This window comes from Odontesthes bonariensis, chromosome 5 (genome assembly GCF_027942865.1).
Source record: "Odontesthes bonariensis isolate fOdoBon6 chromosome 5, fOdoBon6.hap1, whole genome shotgun sequence".
NCBI classification, from domain to species: Eukaryota; Metazoa; Chordata; class Actinopteri; order Atheriniformes; family Atherinopsidae; genus Odontesthes; species Odontesthes bonariensis.
Genome location: NC_134510.1, coordinates 24,672,597 through 24,693,746, shown reverse-complemented (window position 1 = coordinate 24,693,746; position 21,150 = coordinate 24,672,597). Strand labels below are relative to the sequence as shown.

At 41.1% G+C, this 21,150-nt stretch overlaps 1 protein-coding gene across 1 annotated transcript in view; it reads right to left on the bottom strand.

The window, feature by feature from the left end:
- kcnn3 (potassium intermediate/small conductance calcium-activated channel, subfamily N, member 3) overlaps positions 1–12,015 on the bottom strand; it is a 65,660-nt gene extending 53,645 nt beyond the window's left edge. Inside the window, exons 1-2 of the mRNA XM_075465569.1 lie at positions 11,519–12,015; positions 9,746–10,869 (exon numbers count right to left, since the gene is read on the bottom strand). Coding sequence (XP_075321684.1) covers positions 9,746–10,843 — 1,098 coding nt within the window. The 5' untranslated portion in view covers positions 10,844–10,869; positions 11,519–12,015. The remainder of the gene's footprint in view (positions 1–9,745; positions 10,870–11,518) is intronic.
- Between the last annotated feature and the right edge of the window lie 9,135 nt (positions 12,016–21,150).

Here is a 21,150-nt window from a genome sequence, read left to right as displayed (position 1 = left end):
TTGACAAACAGCTGGAATAGGCTCCAAAAAAGACAAAACACTTTAACTTACTTAATAAAGTAATCTAACTAATAATATTTTATCCTTAAAATATAACAGAGGTCTTCAAATTGCAGATCAGGCTGTGATATTTAGCATATTTTTTTCCACTGAATAAGTCACAACTGCATTCACATTGTGTTTAAACAACTGTTGCTCTGTGAAGTATCATATTTCACAGGACACCAAAGCATTTACTCTAAATGGTTCCAGAAATGCTGTAAATATAATTCTGATATGCACTACACAGGCATATCTGGTGAATTTTAACAGTGTCAAGGTGTAATACCGAAAAATGTGTTACCCATGGTGCCAAACTAATGTATTCCCTCAAAAAAAGAAAGAAAGAAGTTTGCATTTTGAGCAGTTGAATGATAACAAAGAAAAAACAACCGATTTTTTGAATAATGTTATCTGTGGTGACAAGAAAACATACCAAATCCTTGAACAAAGAAATTTGATAGTTTTTCTGAATTATTTAGAGCCTCAGTTGAGTCAGGGGCACGTTTACCACTGTGTTGCATCACCGTATCTTTCCACATCTTTAAAGAACAGATTCTGCAGTTTTGAAAGTTAAATGTTTTCCCTCTCTTGCTTGATATAGGATTTGAGCTGCTCAACAGTTTGCTGCCTTCTTTGTCGGATTTGACATTTCCCAATGTGCCAAATGTTTTCAGTGGGTCACATCCAGACTCATCTACAAGTGCAAGTTGCCCATCCCACCTGTAAAACCTGAAAAATCTGCACTACAAAAACACAACGGATGCAGGCTTTTGAACCGTGCACTGATTTTCAAAAAGAATTTCACATTTTGAATAACTGGTTTTCCAATTCACCTCAGTCTATCTTAAACCTGTGCCAAGGAGAGAAATCTCTGTGACTTTTTTTTTTTTAAAACGTTTTCTTTTTTCTTTTCCCTTCATGTTAGTTTTAACTTCTATTTGTAGATGTAGCAACAAACCGTGTTCACAGACAGAGGTTTTCACAAGTGTTTCAAGGCAGAATCATGTCTGTTTTGATCCGATGCTCTCTGAGCCCCCTCGGTAACGTGGTGTGGGATTAAGAGCACAACATATTAATATTAACTTCAAGACCTTTGGTCTCAAATAGGGCGACCTTCCAAGCATTCTGTGGACCGTGGACATTAAGGCCTGGCTGGAAATCTGCTATCCTTATGTTCATATGTACCAATTTTTTATGCCTAGAAAATTCCCAAAGCAAAGCCTTTAAAGCTTTTAAAGGTCTGGATATCTGGTCATACCTTAATGGGATTTGTCAGCAAAATTAAGCAGATGACATCCCATATCGACATTCTGACTGGAAACGAACAAGTTCAGACAAAAATAATTCATTTTCCCAGGGGGCACTCGAAGGGATTTCACCTTGCGTCCAGTTGTAGCTGCCAAAGCAGTTTAGTAAATAAAATCATACTGAAAATATGTAAGATGCTCAACATAAGTCTGTAAATTATGATAAAATCAGATTTCACAAGCTAAATTGACCTGTTATGGTTTATATGGGTTTGTCACGACTAGCTAATCTAACTCACTAAAACTGCAGCACAAAGAAATGTTTTCTCCATCAAATGAGAAAACCATGAAGCAGTTTCACAGATTCAAAATGGAAGATGCTAAAGCAGCCTATCACAACGATGAATTGTCAAAATATAATAAAAAAATTTTTTTTCCGACAGATAGAAGATACTGGACTCAAAGTATTCACTGCAAATCCACGTTTTTGAGCCGGGAATCCAGTTGCTTCTGTGAATGGCAGAAATAACTTGGTCTCCCTTCTGTTTACTTTTAAGAATTTTGCAAAAAGAAAACCTGATCAATCTGTTGATCCAGCTGATTGCGCAACAGCTCTTCACCATTTTAGAATGTTTTTTTTTTGTGTTTTGCAGCTGGTCAATCATACTACAGCCACTGCTGCCGTTGTATTTTATCGTTAGTTTACTGCCATTTATCTATTGTTTTTATATTTTATTGTCTATTATTGCTTTGTTGTTTTAGCTTTCAACTTTTATGCAACTGTGCAGCACTTAGGCTGATCTTTGGACATTTGGGCACAAAGATCACGGAGCATCAGTTATAATAGACACAGGCAATAAACTATTTGCCCTCAAAGTCTTTCACAGAGCTGTCCCTGTCCCTACTTTTTTTAATGGGCTTGGTTGCACCAAATTCAATGATAATTGTTTAATAAATCGTCTTTGCACAATGCAAATTAAAAGTGGAGTTGAAACAACTTCAATGCGTGGTTGTTTTGTTTGGTTTTTTTTCCCAGCGCACATAAGTGTGTGATTAGTGTGTATTGATCACCAACTCAGTGGACAGCATGCAGAGATAATGAGCTTCTTCAGCTTCTTTAGTTCAGTTGAAAAGCAGCCACACATCCACTTGCACAGACACGGTGACACATACACGAGCAAAGGTGCTAACTTGAAGGCTTTCCCCAACTGTCCCCACTTCATTGAGACTGATGTAAAGGTAAACGCATGTTGATTACGGACACATTACTCTTGCAGTGATGAGTCGCTCACTACACCTGTTTAGGATGAATATCAATGAATAAGAATGTGTGCACGTGTGTGTGTGTTTTCTAATGACTTAGCCTTGGGATTCTCTCCTGTCAGAGTGATGCCTTTTTGCAATCAGTCTCCAGGGAAACAGGCAGTAGGCAGAGAAGTGATTTCACCTTACCAGGATAAACACACACACACATCACATACACACGCGCCACTTTACATTGGTCCAGACCATTACAGCCATACACACTCAATTAAATCCAGACAAAGAGAGATGTGAACACAAACACATTATCAGGTGCATCCATCCAGTACTACTTTAACAGGACTTAAAACAGAATGGCATAAAGACACACGCTGCATAGGCGAGTATACACAGAAGAGATGATATACACGCTGTGACATAAATGTTTTCGTAACCATGGGATGATGCAAGTTCTAACACACCCATGTGTACCAACACACTCACACATTCAGATGGAAGTAGCCTAGCCTTGTTACACTGAAAGAAACGGGCATATTTGTATCTGTTAGAAGCTAGACCTGTGGGATCTACAGTCCCTTAGAAGATTGTGATGAAAGGAGTGTGGAGTGGAGGAAAAAGGTGGAGGAGGAGGAGGAGGAGGAGGAAGAAGAGAAGAAGCGGCACGGAAGTGATGAGATGGCTGATGGCTGCTTTAGAGAATATGGTGGCAGTTGCTGAGTTTAATTTCCCGATCATCATCATGTACCATCTGAAAAGCGGCTCGGAGTCTCTGTAAGCGGTCAAGCAGGTCTACCAGTAAATGTCTGAGAAATGTCATGGATAAAAAAGCGAGGGCAGAAAAGGAGAGAGGGCATAAGTGGAGGGGGAATGAGGGAGATGTAAGCCTGCTGAGATTTCCCTTTGGGGAAATGAAGACATATTTAAGACTCGCAGGGGGCAGGACATAAACTCTCCCTTTAAATGAGATGAAGGACGAAAGGAAGGAAGGGGAGAACGGGAGAGAGCACTGCTGCTGTCGGTTAAAACTAGCCACATTTTCGTATGACTGTTAGGCTAATTTGAAGCTGACTTTTTAAACTTTTAAACAAAGAAAGACACACACACAACAAACAAAATAGAGAATATTTCCATGAATTGGTTCGGAGAAAACGAAAAGTTAAGAACAATATGAGCTACATTATGCTTGGCTATAATAGTGTAGTTTACTGAAAAGTCACAAAAAGAAAACTTTAAAGGAGTTAAATCAAACAAAACAAGTAACCTTAACTACAGACATTTTAATAATGCGCTTAACAGAGTATAAATTCCCTGGTTCCACAGACATGAAGCGCCATCCTGGATTGGAGAAAAAAAACAAATACATAAAAGTCACAGAAGGAAAAAAACATTGTGCTTAACTCCTGCTTTCAGTCTCCATCTCGCACTGCCCAACTAATCTCACAGCAAATAAGAGGAAGCTTTAAAGCATCACCTACTCTATAGCTTGGACATAACTGTTTTCTGCTAAAAAATAAAGGCTAAAATCAAGCTTTGTCCACATTACAAGACCACCATCTCACACAAAAAAAGCACCATTCTTATGGATACAATTACCGGAGAAGACAAATAAAAAACTACAGTGAAAAAAAGTTTAAAAAATAAAGTGATTTTGCTTTTGTACAGTTTTGTCTCATTCACTATGCTCTCATCATAGGTTAGGGTAAAGAGACTCATCAGTCATGAATGTGACCCAAATTTAAAACAGAAAACAAATCAAAACAAGTAATAAGTTGTTAACAGTAGCCCAAGTCGTGCTTGTTGCTTAGTGTTTTTGTAGGAGTCTCTTTGAGTTTATCAAATACATATCGCAGTGTCTCAAAGGAGACCGAGGTGTGTGCATAAATGGCACAATGCGTAACTTCAGTCATTAACCTAAACTATTCACTACTATCCCTGTCACAGAGACGGGATCAGTCAAGTTCTGATAGTGAATGACAGTAAATTCATTTACATACTTTCTTTTTTTTAAGCTGCTTTCCTGCTGGAAAAATTCTATTTTGTTTTTTATTGAAGTCAAACATATTTTTCTGTAATGCAGTTATTTTTTTTCTTTTTATAACAGAGACTTCCTTTTCTCAATCTCACAACAAATACTGTGTGACATTCCAGTAAGTATGGATACATTCCCATAATTATATATGGATCGTGCCCTTTGCAGTCATTAAGATAATTATCAACATAAGGCAACAGGTAGCTTAGCAACAAAGCACATTTTACTGTGCAGTTAGTTGCTGCGGGTGGATTGGGTAGATAATTTGTCATTGCACAATTTTCAGTGGTGGGGGTGGGTGGTGTTCTCGAAAGAGTTGCTTTCCCAGGGCAAACAATAACTTACGTCCTTGCCTTGGTTATACAGACAAAGGAATGCTTTTCATTGGAGCATGATGTAATTATTCAACGGATATTGGCTGTACTGCTTCTTTGGAAGCAGAAAAAGCTGATCGGTTACTTGAGTTAATGTCATACTGCATCAAAACAGGTGTTTTAATCTCGTGTTAAGTGCATTTACTCTTAATAAAGGTAAAAAAAAAAACTCAAACATTTTTTTTAAGGGAACACATGAATTTAGCGACGTCTGTGCACCTTCTATGAGATGACATTTAAAGTCCCACTCCAGCAGTTAATGATCCCCTGAAAACTTCTCAGTGGTACATTTTGAAGTGGAAAAAAAACCTTTCACAGCCCTTAATGATTCGACACCTTTTTCCTCATTCGGTGAATGAGGATCTATGAATATACTAATTTAGCTTTGCTCACATCTCTGCTCATCTTGGAATCAGAAACTAGCACAAGCTATGAGAAAAAGTTAGCTCGGAGCTAACGGAGGCTTGGTCAGGGGATTCCCCGCTAGCCCTCGCTAACTTTCTCGAAGCTTGGGCTTGCTTTTTATTTCATTGATCAAAATAGCTGTACAACTCCACTCTACTTACAGTCAGGACTGGAACATGTGAGCTGTCTGACCTCCCATTTCTGAGATTGCAGGTGGTGCCCCACAAATTCAGAACAGACGTCGCAGGCCATAGAACTGATGGTTGATTTTGCTCATATGTCTTTTAACACATAAAAAACATCTTACAGGCATGTTAAAAGGTTAATAACTTGATTTTTTTGGAAGGGGACTTTATGCACAATATTTTTGCGTCTCAGATGCATGCGTTGATTGGCTGTGGGTAAAGTACATCCCATTTGGGAACCCGTTCCTCTGCATCACACACGTCACAAGTGTGTGTGCTGATAGTGTGACAGGTGAATTTGACAACAGCTGTGCATTCCCTCAGAATAACTATGATGCATTGCAAGCCTGAAACGTAGCATGGGGCGCGGCCCCCGGGAGCCACACAGGCCTTTGTGAAATGACCCACTAATCTGACATTGACAGGCCCCATGCTAAGGTCCCAAGTGGCATAAAGACGCAGTTTTCCTCAAACAGAGCCTCATTTTCCTGATAAAATCAATAATAGAGTCTTAGGGGATTCTGACTTTATACTGCTGAAGAGGAGGTAAACAAACACGCAGATTTACAAATGTCTGTCCCTCTGAACATTTACAGTAGAGATGAGTTTTGGAAGAGTTTAAAAGGCTTGGTTTTGTTTTGATCTGTCAGGCATTTTGTGTGAAAAGTCACTATTCTGCCTCAGGGCAAATTAAATTATTTCATATTCATATATTATTTAATCATGCAATATTCTCTCTGTATAATTTATCTCTATGACTGGAAGTGTACAGAACAGGAGTCGACATCAGATGCTTCCCATACATGAGAACAGTTTTTACCTGCAACCCAAACTTATCACACAGATCTCAGAACTCATCTAAAATGGACAAGACGATATGTGAAGATAAGATAGAGACCACAAAGCAATGAATGGGAAATAACAGCTGTAGCTTAAGAATGTGCCGACTGGTTTGAAATCTGTTGTGTATATGCTCACAAAACCCACAGTCACGAGCATCATGTCCTCCACTGTTAACCTCTCACCAGCCTAAAGCGCTCAACACTTGCAGCACACAGTCCAACCTACCCTGTTTAGTTCCATTCTTATTCTTCATCTCTATTTTTGGGAGCAAGATCAAGCAGCCGGACCTCGTAGGAGCTTATACAAACACTGGCACTATTCAGTAAAGCAACAGTTAGTTTACAAAAACAACAAAAATAGTCCATATAAACTAACTGTATGTACCTTTCTTTACCTATTAGATTTTGTCTCAAGCGCTCACTCCACCACTTAAGAGTGGTTATCAATAAACATCACATGATACAGCCCCACTGAAAAAAATCAGCAACCATTTATAATGTACAAGTTTGCACAGCGAGTGCACGTGGGAGTGGATATTGCATGTGTGGGTGAGTGATTATCAGTAATCAATATATGAAATCCTTCAAAGCCTCCAACTTTGGATCGCTTGAACCTTTCCCTCAGCTGTCCTCCCATTTGTCTCTCTTTCCGAGCTCTCTTTTATCTTTATGATCTCCATCCATTTTTCACAGCAACAACCAGCGGGCTTCTATCCACATCAATTATCTAAGTGAGGGTTTGAGCTGTCTGATGGGCCTCTTGTGTTTGCTGGATTAAAACCAAATCAAACCGTGCATTTAAAACAAATGCTGAAGCTCATTTAACTCTCAGGAATCTCTCTTTAAAAAGCCCATTCCTGGAGGTAAACTGTGAGGTTCTAAGATGTTCTGCATATCATTCTTTCTGAAATCCTGCTCCAAATAGGATATCCTAAGGATTATATATTAATCAATATGGTGAGAAAACTGACAGACACTGATCAACCAGCTTGAATTAACAGATGTCCATTCATTTGTTTGGATAGACTAAATAGCCTGTTTTAGATGACGACTACACTGACTGTAACTTAAGAAACTAAATCAGGCTTTTCATTATCGCCTTTCCTTTCTTCTCTCCTTCTACAGACTTTCATTCTCGCCCAGCCGCTTCTCTCTTCCGATCACACTCCCCCCCATTTGACGCCCACTGCAAGAACAGAGGAGCAGAGGGAGTGAGAAAGTGAGGGGGGAAATAATGAAAGAAAGACGGGAATAAAGGAAGCAGGATAAAGAGGCAGGCACTGAGTTGGAATTAAAAGAAGGGACAAACGGGGGAAAAAAAGTACATAAAAGTGTCGGCCATCTCCTTCAAGAAAGAGAATGGGCCGACAGCAGAGAGGAAAAGAGACAAGACGGGACTGAAAGAGAAATTCAGAGCCGTGTATTTTCATTAATAAAAAGACACTGCTTCTGAAAGAGCGATTTTCATAAAGTAATGAGTGGGAGACAGAGGCGAAACTGGCAGCACAGACCAGGCAAATTCTTCTGGCAATGACAATAACAGAGAGAGACCAGTGCAATCAACTGGAGACCACAGACTAAAACACAGACAGAGAGATTGGGAGACACACCTAGCTGGCCTATTCTAAAGGCTACCTGTAAATCTGTGCAGTCACATGATCCCACCTACTCTGTCACATGATCAATGATCAATCTGTGACAAGCTGCAAGAGTGGAAGTAATGTTTCCACCTCATTAGCTACAGAAAACCAACCCTCTCTGATATGTTAGACTGAAAAGAAGAATGGGACGAGGACAGGAGAGTGTTTGCATCAGGGAGGTGAGCGCAGGATGCCCAGAGGCTCTCTAACACACACACACACACACACACACACACACACACACAACCAAAATAAACCCACAATAGCAGCCAGGGGCCAGTTCAGCTTATTACATTGCCCATTAAACAGACAAATGAGATCCCAGCCTCCTACTGATAATCTGCCCCCATGTCCTCTGCATCGTTCCATTACATCACCCGGAAGCACCAACTGTCAAGATTGGTCATTACAGTACATAACCCCCCCCCCCTCAAACAACACATGCAAGCATAGTGCTGGTCAGGCTGAGTCTGAAGCAAGCTGCTGATAACTGGTGAATGCAGCCACTGACCCTACCAGACGAGCCAAAAATGCTGAGCGTGTGTGACCTGCAGGCTCACAAAAACAAATTTACCCAGTTCAAATCTGGCTGGTGACCTCTTTGACAAGTCCTCCTGTCAGCATTTAACGGAGCTCCTCACTGGCTACAAACAAAATTAAGGCAAAACAGATCAGAAACGCAGAATTGAAGCAAAGTTAACACACAATGTTCCACCAAAGCAATAGAACACAATGGTACAACCACTCTGTCACTGCTTCGTGTGACATTTGTCGACTTTTGTGTCACATCAAAGAGGAAATTCGACAGCTTAGTTTTATTCGTTCAAAAGGTCATGGAAGATACAAACTGAAAAACAAAATGAAAACATTTGGAAAGCTAGTCAAAATCAAAGCAGCACAAGACAAGATACAGACTCAATCCACCATGTTGCAAATGAACAATTTCACATCAAGGGCACGTGCGCTAAAAAAACAAAATTTAGTTTTCTCTGCAAAAGGAACACAATCAACTAATCAGAGCGTAGAAGCATCACAGAGCAGCGGACGTGATGTCTCTCATTCAATTTTTGTCTAAAACCCAACGATCGACAGATAAGAACTTTGGAGACAATGTGTGGAGAAAAAAATACCAGGGGGAGTCAGTGATGGAAATGTTGGTTGTACAGTTCTCTGTGACATAATGATGCTTACTAGCTGAGTTTTCTGTTGTAGCTGTTAATGTTTGCCATTTTTGTACATTTTTTATAAAAAATTTTAAAGTGCCTTTACATCTCAGATGACGTATTTTGGCCAAATTTTGAGGAGGCCTGGATAATCATCTCATATTTGATGTAAATATTAACACTGTTTACTGTTTAACAAGTTTTTGGAGGTTTACTTTGGTCCTTTTAGCATCATTTATTTGCATCACCCTGAACGTGAAAACATCAACAACACCAGCTCACATAATGCAGCTTGTTTGTCTTTTCACTGCACTTTTACTGCCTAATAAATTCCCAGATTTTCCAACTCTCCCAGTTAGTAAATCATCTTTTCTTCTATGAATTTCCAAGCCTGTGCCGAGACAATCCTTCTGACTTTGCTGTCATCAATAGGGTCATTTGTTAAGACTTGGCTGAGTGAAACTTGGTTCCTCTAGACACATCCAAAACCAAACAGATCTTTATGAGTAAAAACACGAGAGTGGGCCTATATATACCAATGATCCATCCACTCACCTTAGTGTACACGCCCCATGACAGCTCTGTCTCAATCACCATGACGACGATGCCAAACATTCCAAAGATGAGGGCATAGTCACTCAGCCTCTTCCTCTTCTCGAACAGTGCCCTGCGATGCCCCAGCTTATAGCCAATGTTTTGGTTCTTTCGCTTGGAAGCTTTGGAGGTGCTGCCCCTGGCCCCAGTGCCCACCGCCCCAACCCCTCCCTGCCTGCTGCCCCGTCTCGACTGCGCCCGCCTGCTCTCGACTAGTGCATGATTCTGGTGGTAGATGGACATCTGGTTGGATGTTGAGTCAGTGATGTCATATCCTCCTCTGGGGTATGGTGAGTCTTCTTTGGATGAAATCACAATCTCTGGGGGGCTCTGAATTGGGGGTTGATTGGTAGAGGTCTGGGTCACTGAGCAGGTAGGAGGGGCGTCCCGCTGTCTGTCATGTCCACCAGCGGCCGTCAACCCGGCAACAGCTGCAACGGCGCCCTCTTTGGTCTCGCTGCTGCTTTCTGACTCAATGAGGTTCCTGCGGGAGGCGCTGAGGCGGCTCAAGGGCTTCATGACCCCACCTGTGTACTTACAGGAGCTCATGGCGATCTCTGTGAAGGGGTTGCTGTCCCTACGGTGAACCAGAGGACTGGCCTGTCTGTGTTTGCTGCCCCTGTCTCTCTCTCTGTCACGTTCCCTCGTATCCCTCTCCCGCTCCATGGAGGGTGAGTGGGAGGAGTAAAACAGGGCGTTGTAGACTGGGGAGTTGTCTCCACTCAGGCTGTGCTGTGAACCCAGGCAGGAGGAAAGCGGGGTGCTGGTGGGATGCAGGGCATTGGGAATGGGCGGGGGTAGAGGCTGGGCTCCAGAGGAGGACAGGGGCAACTTAGGGAGTGATGCTGGAGGCAAGTTGGGCGTGGCCGGTGATGGGGATGGGGTGCTACCATTTAGACGGTCGAGGCTTGAACCTCCCATGTGGTTGGAGTGGTTTGATCCTGGCTGGTTGCCAGCGGTGGAGGGATGGGATATGCTGCCTAGGGGAAGAAGGAAGCGCTGATCCTCATCCTCGCTCCCTCCAAGCAGAGCCAAGCTCAGAGAGGGGGGAGGCTCCATGGTCAGAGCTGTGGCCACTCACCTGTCTACAGTCAAACACACACAAAGAGAAGAACTGTGAGGAGTGACAGAAAATGATGAAGCACACTTTTTCTCATCATGGTGTTAATGAAGGACAGAGAGATACAAAGGGGCTGAGATAACATTGTGATGGATAATTTTTGGACGAAATAAATGAAGCAGAATTCTGAACTCCAAAAGCTAAGGGTGTTTTACAAAAAGGGGCAACAAAGTGAAAAGAAGCCGTCATATTTGGGGTATATGTTATTCCTTGAGTCACATTTGAGTCAGCTGCCCAGTCAGCCTCCCTGAGCGCTCCGTCTCTCTGTTTCCCAGTGTCTTCTTGTTCTCTCACATCCCACAGCGCTTCCAACAATCTCCTCCATAAAATGTCATCTGTGTTACACTGTTGTTAGCCAGGAGGAGGGCAAAAATCCTCTGGCTTTACACCATGGAAATGAGATCAGGCTCAGAGACTCAAGGATAATAATTTCACATCTGTCAATTTTTAAAGCAGGAGAAGTGTGAGTATGTTAAAGCTTCAATAACCATAAGTTAGCAGCAGTTACTTGCCACTGATTGATCGAAAACAATAACGTACTTTCAGTGTGATATAACCAGACACCTTCAACAAACCCCCCACCCCCCACCCTCCCCGTCTGTTCCTCTACCTACCTCCGACCTCTTCTCTCTCAGTCCCTGTCCCCCAGGTTAGTTGTGTTGAATCACTGGTTGGTTGAAAACAGACCACCACACTTTTTCTTTTTCATGTTGTCACAGCCATCCCATCATCTTTTTCGCTGCGTCTCCTTCTAGGTCCTCCACAGGTCCTCGCCTTGCGAAATTGTGCGTCGCTTCCCACAGATGTTGCCTCCGTCTCAATTAAAATAATCAGTTTGTTTCTCCCTCAGTCAATGCAAATGTATCGATGGTACCCATTTCCATCCGGTCAGGTACAATCGGCACGAGATGGGGAGAAATAATCCATAGAGACAGGATTAAATCGGCCAACCTGTGGCTGCACGTCAAAAAAAAATGTGCAGCATTAACAGGGGGAAAGCGCCTGGGTGTCAATTAACAATCCAAAGATGAGCAGTAAAGTGTGTGACTACATATGGGAAAGCACCGACTAACACTCAATCTACAGCTCCCTGTCTCTCCGAATCTGTCTCTCACTCTCTCCTCCAACTTCTCTGCCTCCTTTCTCCGCCTCCAGATCTGCCGTTCACTCCCATTGGACGGCATCAAAGAGGCGAAATAAGCGCTGAAAACAGGTGGCAGGATTTGTGGAAGATGTGGCCGCCAAACGGATGTTTATTTGATTCTACCCGGGGTTATTTCGGGGTTATTATTTTTACTATAGCCTCAGAAAACATGATCCACATGGCATTCGTATAGCTGCTGCCTCTGTAATGAAGACAGCAGGCCATTTGGTCCGTTATAGCACCTGTTGAAATAGCTACCCCGATGAAAGACACTGGGATGGGCAACTCAGAGATGCATTCAAAAGAAAACCCGTACCAAACAAAACCAAAACAAACAAAACCTATATATAAGAGGGGCGTTTTGTATCTGTCAATAATCCATATCAGTCCCCAAGAAGAATTCAGTGTTTGGTTTAATGGCAAATGCTCACATCCTGTACAGCCTCTAACTAGCCTGTTACACTATGTTTTCTTTAACTTCTTATATATAAATATATGTTCCTATAATGAGATAACTGCTTTAACTCATTTCATTGGAAAGTTAGCAATGTTATGCCAAACAAGGACATGTACAGGTGATGAAATAGCAATATTTTTAAATTAGTGTTCTTTCATCTCTTTCCCATCACCTGAGTCTGTATAATAGACATCAGTTCAACTACTAGTCCTTATGTCCCTATAACGCATCTGATTCAATTGAATTATAAGCCCAATGCCAAATGGTAATATTACTCTTTTCGGGGGTCTTTACATAGTAAGGTCAAGACCATAATCCTACTTAATTAGACTATTTTACCTGGCAAATCTATTTAATATTTTGGCTTTGTCTGTGCTTTGTGAACCTTAATCGGATGAGAGCAGACATGGAACTGTGTGGGAGCGGATTAGACCATTTCCTTAAAACAGGTCATCCCATCCTGCTATTATGCAACCAGACAGACGTCTATAAAAAAATAAAGATAAATAAATAAATAAAAAAAGAGTCATATCATGTGTCCAAGCTACAACATCAGTCTTATGCCGAGGCTTTGTTTGCACAGTTAATGTGAGGAAGACAGACAGTGGTCCATCATTAAAAATGTGGAAACAGTATTGAACTCGTATGTTTTAATCTGCTCTCAATGTTCATGTATGTTTTGTCTTGTTCTATGAATGATCTGCACGCAGCTCTCTGAATCTGATGGTGGATTATTTCTTCCCTTCCTTCCTTGTAATTTGAAACAAACATGATCATGTGCTGCGTCTGCCATGGACTGGTTTGTGATGGGTCTGATATGAGGAGAGGCTGGTTCAACAAACTGGATATTTTTGATATCAAGGAACGGTGACGGGTCAGCGATCATAAGTGCACCCCTACAGATCAAATCTATTCAGCTTGATTTGAAAACAGTGGGGAGGAATATGTCATTATGTATACTTACAGTGTGCGCAGAGGTTCTGAAATATTTTGTCAGTTGATTACAGGGAGTAGATTCAAGCAATGATGGAAGGCTTCAAGCTGACTTTTTGTGAGGCTAAAGTCAGCAAAGTAACATCAACCATGTTTGAGAAAGCAGCAAAGAACAGTTGATGATACAATCCACTGAATATCAATCTGCAGTGGGTTTTTTTCTAATCACCAGTTGAAACTTTATGTTAAATATGTTCTTCCTCTGTTCGCCCTCTAATTTATGAGGATTTGACACTTTTCTCTGTTTTATACCCATGTGAAAACAATCTGTTCTGCACCATCTTTTAACTCAAGACTCTCAAAGATGTCACCTTTGCGCTGCCAATAATTCTTTTCACAATCTCTTGACTTTTTCTACTCAGTTTCTTTTCTTCTCTTTTTTTAGTTAGCCAAGTTAAAAAAAGGATCGATTGATTACAGTGTTTGTAAATTACACACTCATAAGGTTAATGGTTAATTGCAGTCAACTTTAAAAAGATAAATATAGTTTTAGGGGGTTTTGATCTCATCTGCATAATTCACATATTTCTCCCAAATTAGTAGTTTCATCTCATGTGCTAAAATCTCAACTCAATCTAAGTAATTCCAACTAAGCTTAAGATATGTCTTTACTAAACTTTAATCCTCTGGCAGTTTTGTTTTTCACTGGTATTCAGTCATGAGAACACAGGTGAGAAAAAGCAAGAGAGACAGAGTTTGACAACACAATGAAGCAGAGTAAATGGAAAAAGGTGTGCTAGAGGCCACGGGGGAGATTAGAACTGACAGAAAATAGGAATGGTGTCAGGCCACACTGTACATTTTCACAAGCCTTAATATTTTCAACAAAGGTTTGTAGTCACAAGGAAAAGATGGAGAGTTTGGAGTAAAGAAAGCAGAGGGTAGTGACAGAGAGGACAAATGACCGGCACTCTGGATGAAAAGGTTAGTAAGCAGTCGTGCCCTGCAGCATATGTCAGATATGTGGTATGAGAAATGTGAAGGAGAGAAAAATATGTGAAGGAGAAAGTGAATAATAGAATACAAAGAGGAATAATAAAGTGGGTTGACAGTTGCTATGCCAACGCTGTAGTATACAGATGAGCTCTCATTCCAGATATATCTGTCTTTCTGATCTCGCTTCGAGTTTAAAGCCACATCAAAGCCAAGCTACAGGAAATGACACTGTATAAATCACATAAAACTTCTAGTGACGCAACAGGCAGGTGGGTGGGAGAGGAAATGAAGGAAGAGAGTAATGAGAATCGGGCAGAGAAGAAGGAGCTGTAGAGGAAATGTGGGAATTTGGTCAAGGAGGCTCAAGAGAGAGGGACTGATTAAATCCTGACAAAAAAGACAAACGCAATAACGACATTCATAAGTATTTCCTATAAATCCAGCATCTGTAGTGTCTGCAGAGCCAGAACAGTTATGGTTCTGTTCTCACATCACCATTCATTTGTGTACTGACCAATACTGCCAACATAATGAGCACTCATGTCTCCTACTTAGAAAAAAAAACTGGGGTCACATTTGAAAAAAAGAACAAAAAAAAACACTACTTAGCCTAAATGGGTGTCAGCTGCACATAACTAGATCGTGTTCCATTTTGGACTATCAATTTTGGTTTAAATTTGGTTTCTAACATCCCCAGGGGTGTTGTTCATGTATGATCTTGAAACATTTGGAGCGTAGTGCAGTCCCAGACAGTTTGAGCATTTTCAGATTATTTAAGAGTAAAATGAAGTAAAAAAAATGTGAAAAATGTGTTGCATAAGTCATCTGCCGAGGCATATTGAACAGACATGAACGTTGAGATCCTCTCATCTATTACTCGGCAGACATGAAAGAGAGTTCAATTTATTTTTTTTTTAATTCATAAATGAAACCATATTAGCTAACATTTAAGTCTGCTAACATTAGCCTCCATTAGCCACTGGTAACCATACATGTAAGTAAAACAAAAACAAAGTACTGACTTGGCCAAGCAGTAACAGTTAAGGTTGTTTATTCAACATGCAAAACTGAGACTCTCCAGCAGGTTCGCAAGCAAACGGGAATTAAAACGAGACAACACTGAGAGAATCTGGCAGAGAACAATGATAGATGCAAATTCATAGGGGCTGATTGGGGAATTGAGAACAAGTGCTGTGATTGTGGCAGTCAGGTAACAAACGAACTCCCGAGGTGATGTGGGTGGACCGGTGCGTGACAAGAGAGCACAATGGAGCTGACAAAACAAAATAGGGAAGAGATAAAATGTGTACATTGGAGATGTATTCAGCGTTTTAGTGGTGAGAGCAAACACGGTTTCCTTCAGAGTGAAATAGCCCCTCTTTAATGCACAATGTGAAAATATTTATTTTTAACCCTGCATTCAAAAAATTGCTTTAGAAAAATGCTGTTAGCAGAGCAGCATCTTTGCAATAAGCATAGAAATCAGTTATGCTGAGATGTTATATAATAATTACATTTCATGACTGAGTTCCTCCAGATGCGTTAATGAGCACTGTTTTAATGAGCTTGGCAAAAACAGACAATTAGAAGTACTTCTTTGAATCAATAGAGGTATAATTGCTTTATATTTTTTAAAACGTTTAATCTGCAAACTTGTAATTAACTGTAGCTCTCGGACCGATAGAGTGGAACGAGGAGTACAATATATGTCTCTGGACTGGCCTGAAATGAAAATATAAAGTCTGAATTACCACGAAATGTAAAATGCTAAAATGTAACAAGGTTTTGAATGTACTGGATAACATAGCACCACTCTGAACAAAAGCCCTGTTTCCAAGATTCCTAAGTCTTGTATTTAATTGAAAATATTGCACATTAAACATCGAATGTTTGACACGTGTTACTGGTAATCTCATTTCCATTATCTGATATGTTGGCTTTGCAGTATTTTTAATTAGACAAAGGTTTGAAATGATTTGCATATCATTGCATTCTGTTTCATTATTGCGATTTCACTCAGTATTGTTGTTTTCAACTTTTTTTTAAATGAAAATGGACAGGGCCACCCGATAAAGAAAAGGAAATAAAGAAGCTGATTTTTCTCTTTCGCCAAGCCAACTTTTACTGACTGCATTTATGAAAAATGTCAGAGAAGTGATGAGTAAGTGGATTGTTCAGCTGCGTAGCTCTTCTTAATAGACCGCTGGGATGGCCTCACTCTATCAGACATGCCCTAATCGTTGCCCTACACTGCCTCCATTGTATCCTAATGGCTCAGATTGCACTTGAGGCTGGGAAGCTGCAGAGTCCAACCCGCCGCCCAGAACCAACTGCTGTACGTGCAGATGGATTTCAGTGCGTCAAATAGCACTCTGGTCCTACTGCCTGAGAGAGACTAATCAGATCCAGAGAGCGGGGGACTACAGGGGGTGAAAGGTACAAGGGAGGCGGAGGTGTAGACGGGGGAATAAATGGTGGAGTTTGCAGAAAGCTGTGGATAATGCGTCTGCTCTGATTTAAGTGGTGAGCAATCAGTGCAGAACATCTCTCCTCCAAACAACGGTGCCCTTTTAATGAAAAGGCCGGCACACAAACACATGCACAACCAGTGTATTGACATAGCTTTATTGGAATCTGCATCTGTCAGAAATTGTATGAAACACCAGACTAAATAGTTAATGTTTTAAGGGCACAAGACATAATATTAGTGATATTGCATGGAGCATAATCCCTCCTGACTTAGTTGGTTGAAAGTGCTGCTCAAAAATGTGTGCAGCTGCCATGTTACTAACATTCGATGTTTGAGAAGTTCAGAGGATAACTGCAGCTTTACAGAGTCAGCACGACATTAAAGGGTGTGCGGGGGTGATGCTGATGGATTGGATGTGAGTTTGTGTCAGCTGTCTTCTGGCTGAAAAACACGCTAGTCAGCAGAGTTGTGACACTGTTGGATTTCCCCTCATACAAACTGTTCCTGACTACTTAACACGCAGGGGAAAATTTTTTGTCCCCCCTGTGGTGACAATGTGCAGGCTTTATGGTCTCTTTTGGTTGGACAATAGAGTTTCCACAGCCCGCCCGGTGATTCGTTGATTAGTGATTAGTTTGGATTTTGAAGAACCAGGGAAATTCACATGAGAAAGTTCATCTTGGACATACTCTTGCGTAACAACCTCATTGTCAAGCAATGTTTTCGTCGCTCTTTATTTGAATGAAATCCAACCCTAGGCTTTCAGAGTCTGGCTCGATGCTGTTAAGTGTGAATAAATTGGTTTGATGTACTGTATCTGCTGCTTCACCGGGTTCTGCTGCTCCATCTGCTTTTAATAGATCCTTCCAAAGTTGTACTCCAGCAAAGACTGGAGTTACACGCTCTTATCTTGGACTGATAATTCATTTGTAATGCCCTTTCATTCAAGAAGGTTAATATCATTATTTGTATAGTATGGGACAGATTATATAAAACATTATATAATCACAAAGAGGCTAAGTGTGACTACAAAATGACCCAAATGTCTTAGGAAATGGCACATTTGAATGCAAAACAACCTGAAAAACTTGCCAAAAGAACGCAGAATTACATAATTACCAAAGTGAGACAGAAAATGTGACACAAAAAGACACATATGGGAGGAAGAACCAAAAGAGATGAAAAGAAGAGACCTAAATTAGGCATGTAGAGATGAAAACATTTGCTAGATACCCAACTGGATACATAAAACACCAACTGTATGTGCATATTTAATTTTGTGTGCATGTAAATCTCCTTTAGTCGCTGCATTTTTCTCCTCACTAGGATAGACCAGGAGGGTTAGAAGCCATATCTGGCCCATCTACGCCTCTATGGACATCCACCCGTCCCATCAACACCATCATCAGGAGGCTCTGCCCAAGATTCATGCGTCTCCATCACAACTCCTACACCTACCACGAGTACAGGTTTCCCCGGGAGTCACTAGATTTTATAGCATTTTTTACGACATCCTCATTTTCAAAACTGTGCAGCAGTCCCTGACTGCTCGCTTGTTTCTTGTCGGGAATATTTGGAATCGTGCTGAGATAATGTGGCCTCCGCAGCCACACCAACCACTGTTCTGTTGATGGTAACAGTGGCAATAGTTGTTGTAATGAAAGGAATAAGGTCCTGTTGCAGTCTCATCTCTGTCCTCACCGCTCTAAGAAGCAGTCAAGTTCAGGTCTCTTATTTCATTGCATAGGTGTCAGAAAACTGTAATGCTGTATGCTGTGTGTCCCACTTGATTAACGATGGATTGATCAAATTGTCCTTTCAACTTAAATGCACTGAGAGCACTTTTACAGTACTGTGGAGTACGAAAAGAAGGGGTTTCGTAAACAGGCGAGCCAAATTAGCATGATGATGAGAGGTAGTAAAGAAAAAGGGAAAATATTTCAGATAATTTCAGATATTTAAGATAATTCAATTTTAACACCACAATTAAATCAGTTAAGACAGAAACAGCTTGGAGCAAAAGATGAGAAAATTAAAAACTTTGATATGATAAATGCTTAAGATCGGTCTGTGTGTTATTACACAGGGAGTAAACCTCAATTCTCAGAGTTCAATAAAAAAGCTGACGCTTGTAGTTCAGTCACTCGATCTTATATGACGCCAGCCCATGTTAAAGGACAGCAACAAAGTAATGCAAGAAGGTGAAAAAAAACACAGTGTGACCAGCGTGTATCCTACTGTACTTACTTTACGTGCAGCTCACAAAGACAAGAGTATTTGTCTGGGTGCTCATATAAAAAAAACACCAAAGGAGTTTAGAGGCTACAGTTTCAACATGTCAGCACGATAACAAAGTTTATGCTGAATTGGTGTTTGTTTGTCTCCGAGATGACTGCAGTCTGCCTGAGTCAGCTGTCTCTTTTAAATGAAGTGACACTGCCAGATTTTTGCCAAAGTTTGTGCCTCTTTCTCCAAGACAGAGAGAGAGAAAAAAAACAGCTACAAATGGCACAATAAAATGAGTTTTACTTGATCCGAGCTACTTTGCCAGCACGCAGTTGCAATCAAATCACCATGTCACAGTACTTCCAAAGTGGACTGGCGTCCATGCAGCACTCTGCTGTCATACAAAACAATGTGTTGGATATACGCGGCTGTCATGTTTATTCTAAGTAGGAGAATAATAGAAAACAGCAAACAGGACTAAAGTAACACTTCCGTGTGCCTCAAACAAGCTCAAAACAAAGCACAGAGATGAAAGTGACGTTTACTCAGCGAAATGGAGCCCCAGCTCTTTAGCATTTTAATAAAAACAGTGATTTTTGTTTTTTGTCAGTGATGGAGTTTTTTCATCATCACCAGACTCATCTCTCCGTCTTTAGCCTCCACAGAAGCCGCTTTTCTTGTTGCATAACCTGAAAAAAGAACAAATACATTCCTAACTAGCAACCTGCTGTGGCTTTCCCTCATCGACTGCTCAAATGGTTCTCATTTGGGATGTTTAAAGGTTTTGTTTGGTTCAATCTCAGAGAAAAAAAAGCAAGAGAGGTTGATGAAACTGTCCAAACTTCCTTGATATAGAACCGTGGACCATATATGAAGCTCCTCATTAACAGGCCGACATCACTCAGAGCCACAGAGGTTCAGTTCCTCTGCACTCATATAAATAACAGAGTGATAAGCGCTCAAATGAAAACCGATGGATGTGTATGGGAGATTACTTGTGACTTGGCTTGTGAAGCAAAATATGAGTCCTGTGGCTCAGAGATCAAATTTTCACTGTGATGTTCATGATTCCACACATTTCCATTTCCAGGTTCCCCTCCTTTGCCTTCAAATGCTTCATTGCTCTGATGCCCCCATCCTGTCTACACTTTGATGATCACAGTCGTCATCATAGCTTGTTTCCCCCCCTATATATTCTTTTAAAATCTTTGCTTCTAAGCCATCCCTCACCCCTCTCAGTCTTCATGTATTCCCTCCCTCCCAACTCTCATTTATTTCCATTGGAGAGCATCGATTGGCTCATTTAAGCCCTTCAGTCTGGACTAATATTTCACTTCATGCAGTCTCCCACTCCACTCTTCCACCCTTTCTTCCACCGTGCCTCCCTCCTCTCCCTCGATCATTAGTCCTGCCCCCCTCCCCCCATCTCCAAATAACCAATTGGACAGACAGTGTGAGTCCAACTTGATGGGTTGAGGTCCTGATAGAAACAGACCATTGCAGCTGCACCCACCACGTGAACAGAACAAACACGCATCTTATGTACCAGGAGGGTTATGCATGCATTTACCGTGCTCACGTCGGTGGAAACTTTTTGATTGATTAAATGTGGGGCAGTAGCATAACTTACATTTTAAACACCAACGTGTGCCTTTAAACCCTTTTCCTGAGGTTGTTGGGACTCTTCCTACCTATAATAATGATGATTAAAAAACAAGAAAAAAAAAACCAGATTTTTGACGTAATATACTGTTTGGTTGGTGAAGTGTTGACGGAATGGAGACCAGACTGACTTTGCAGTCGCACTGTACTGTTGATTCAGAATTTGACGCCGCCAATCAGTGTTTGTTCCCAGTGAGGCGCTGCACCGAGTGACAAATTTAACAAATGCTTTGTTTGATTGTCTACTGTGATACTGCGTACTATGAAAGACAACTAAAAGTGATGCCTGTCAGTACCATGAGCTATTGTGATTTAATAGGACTTGGGCGACACCTGACTCAATACGAGAAGACACATA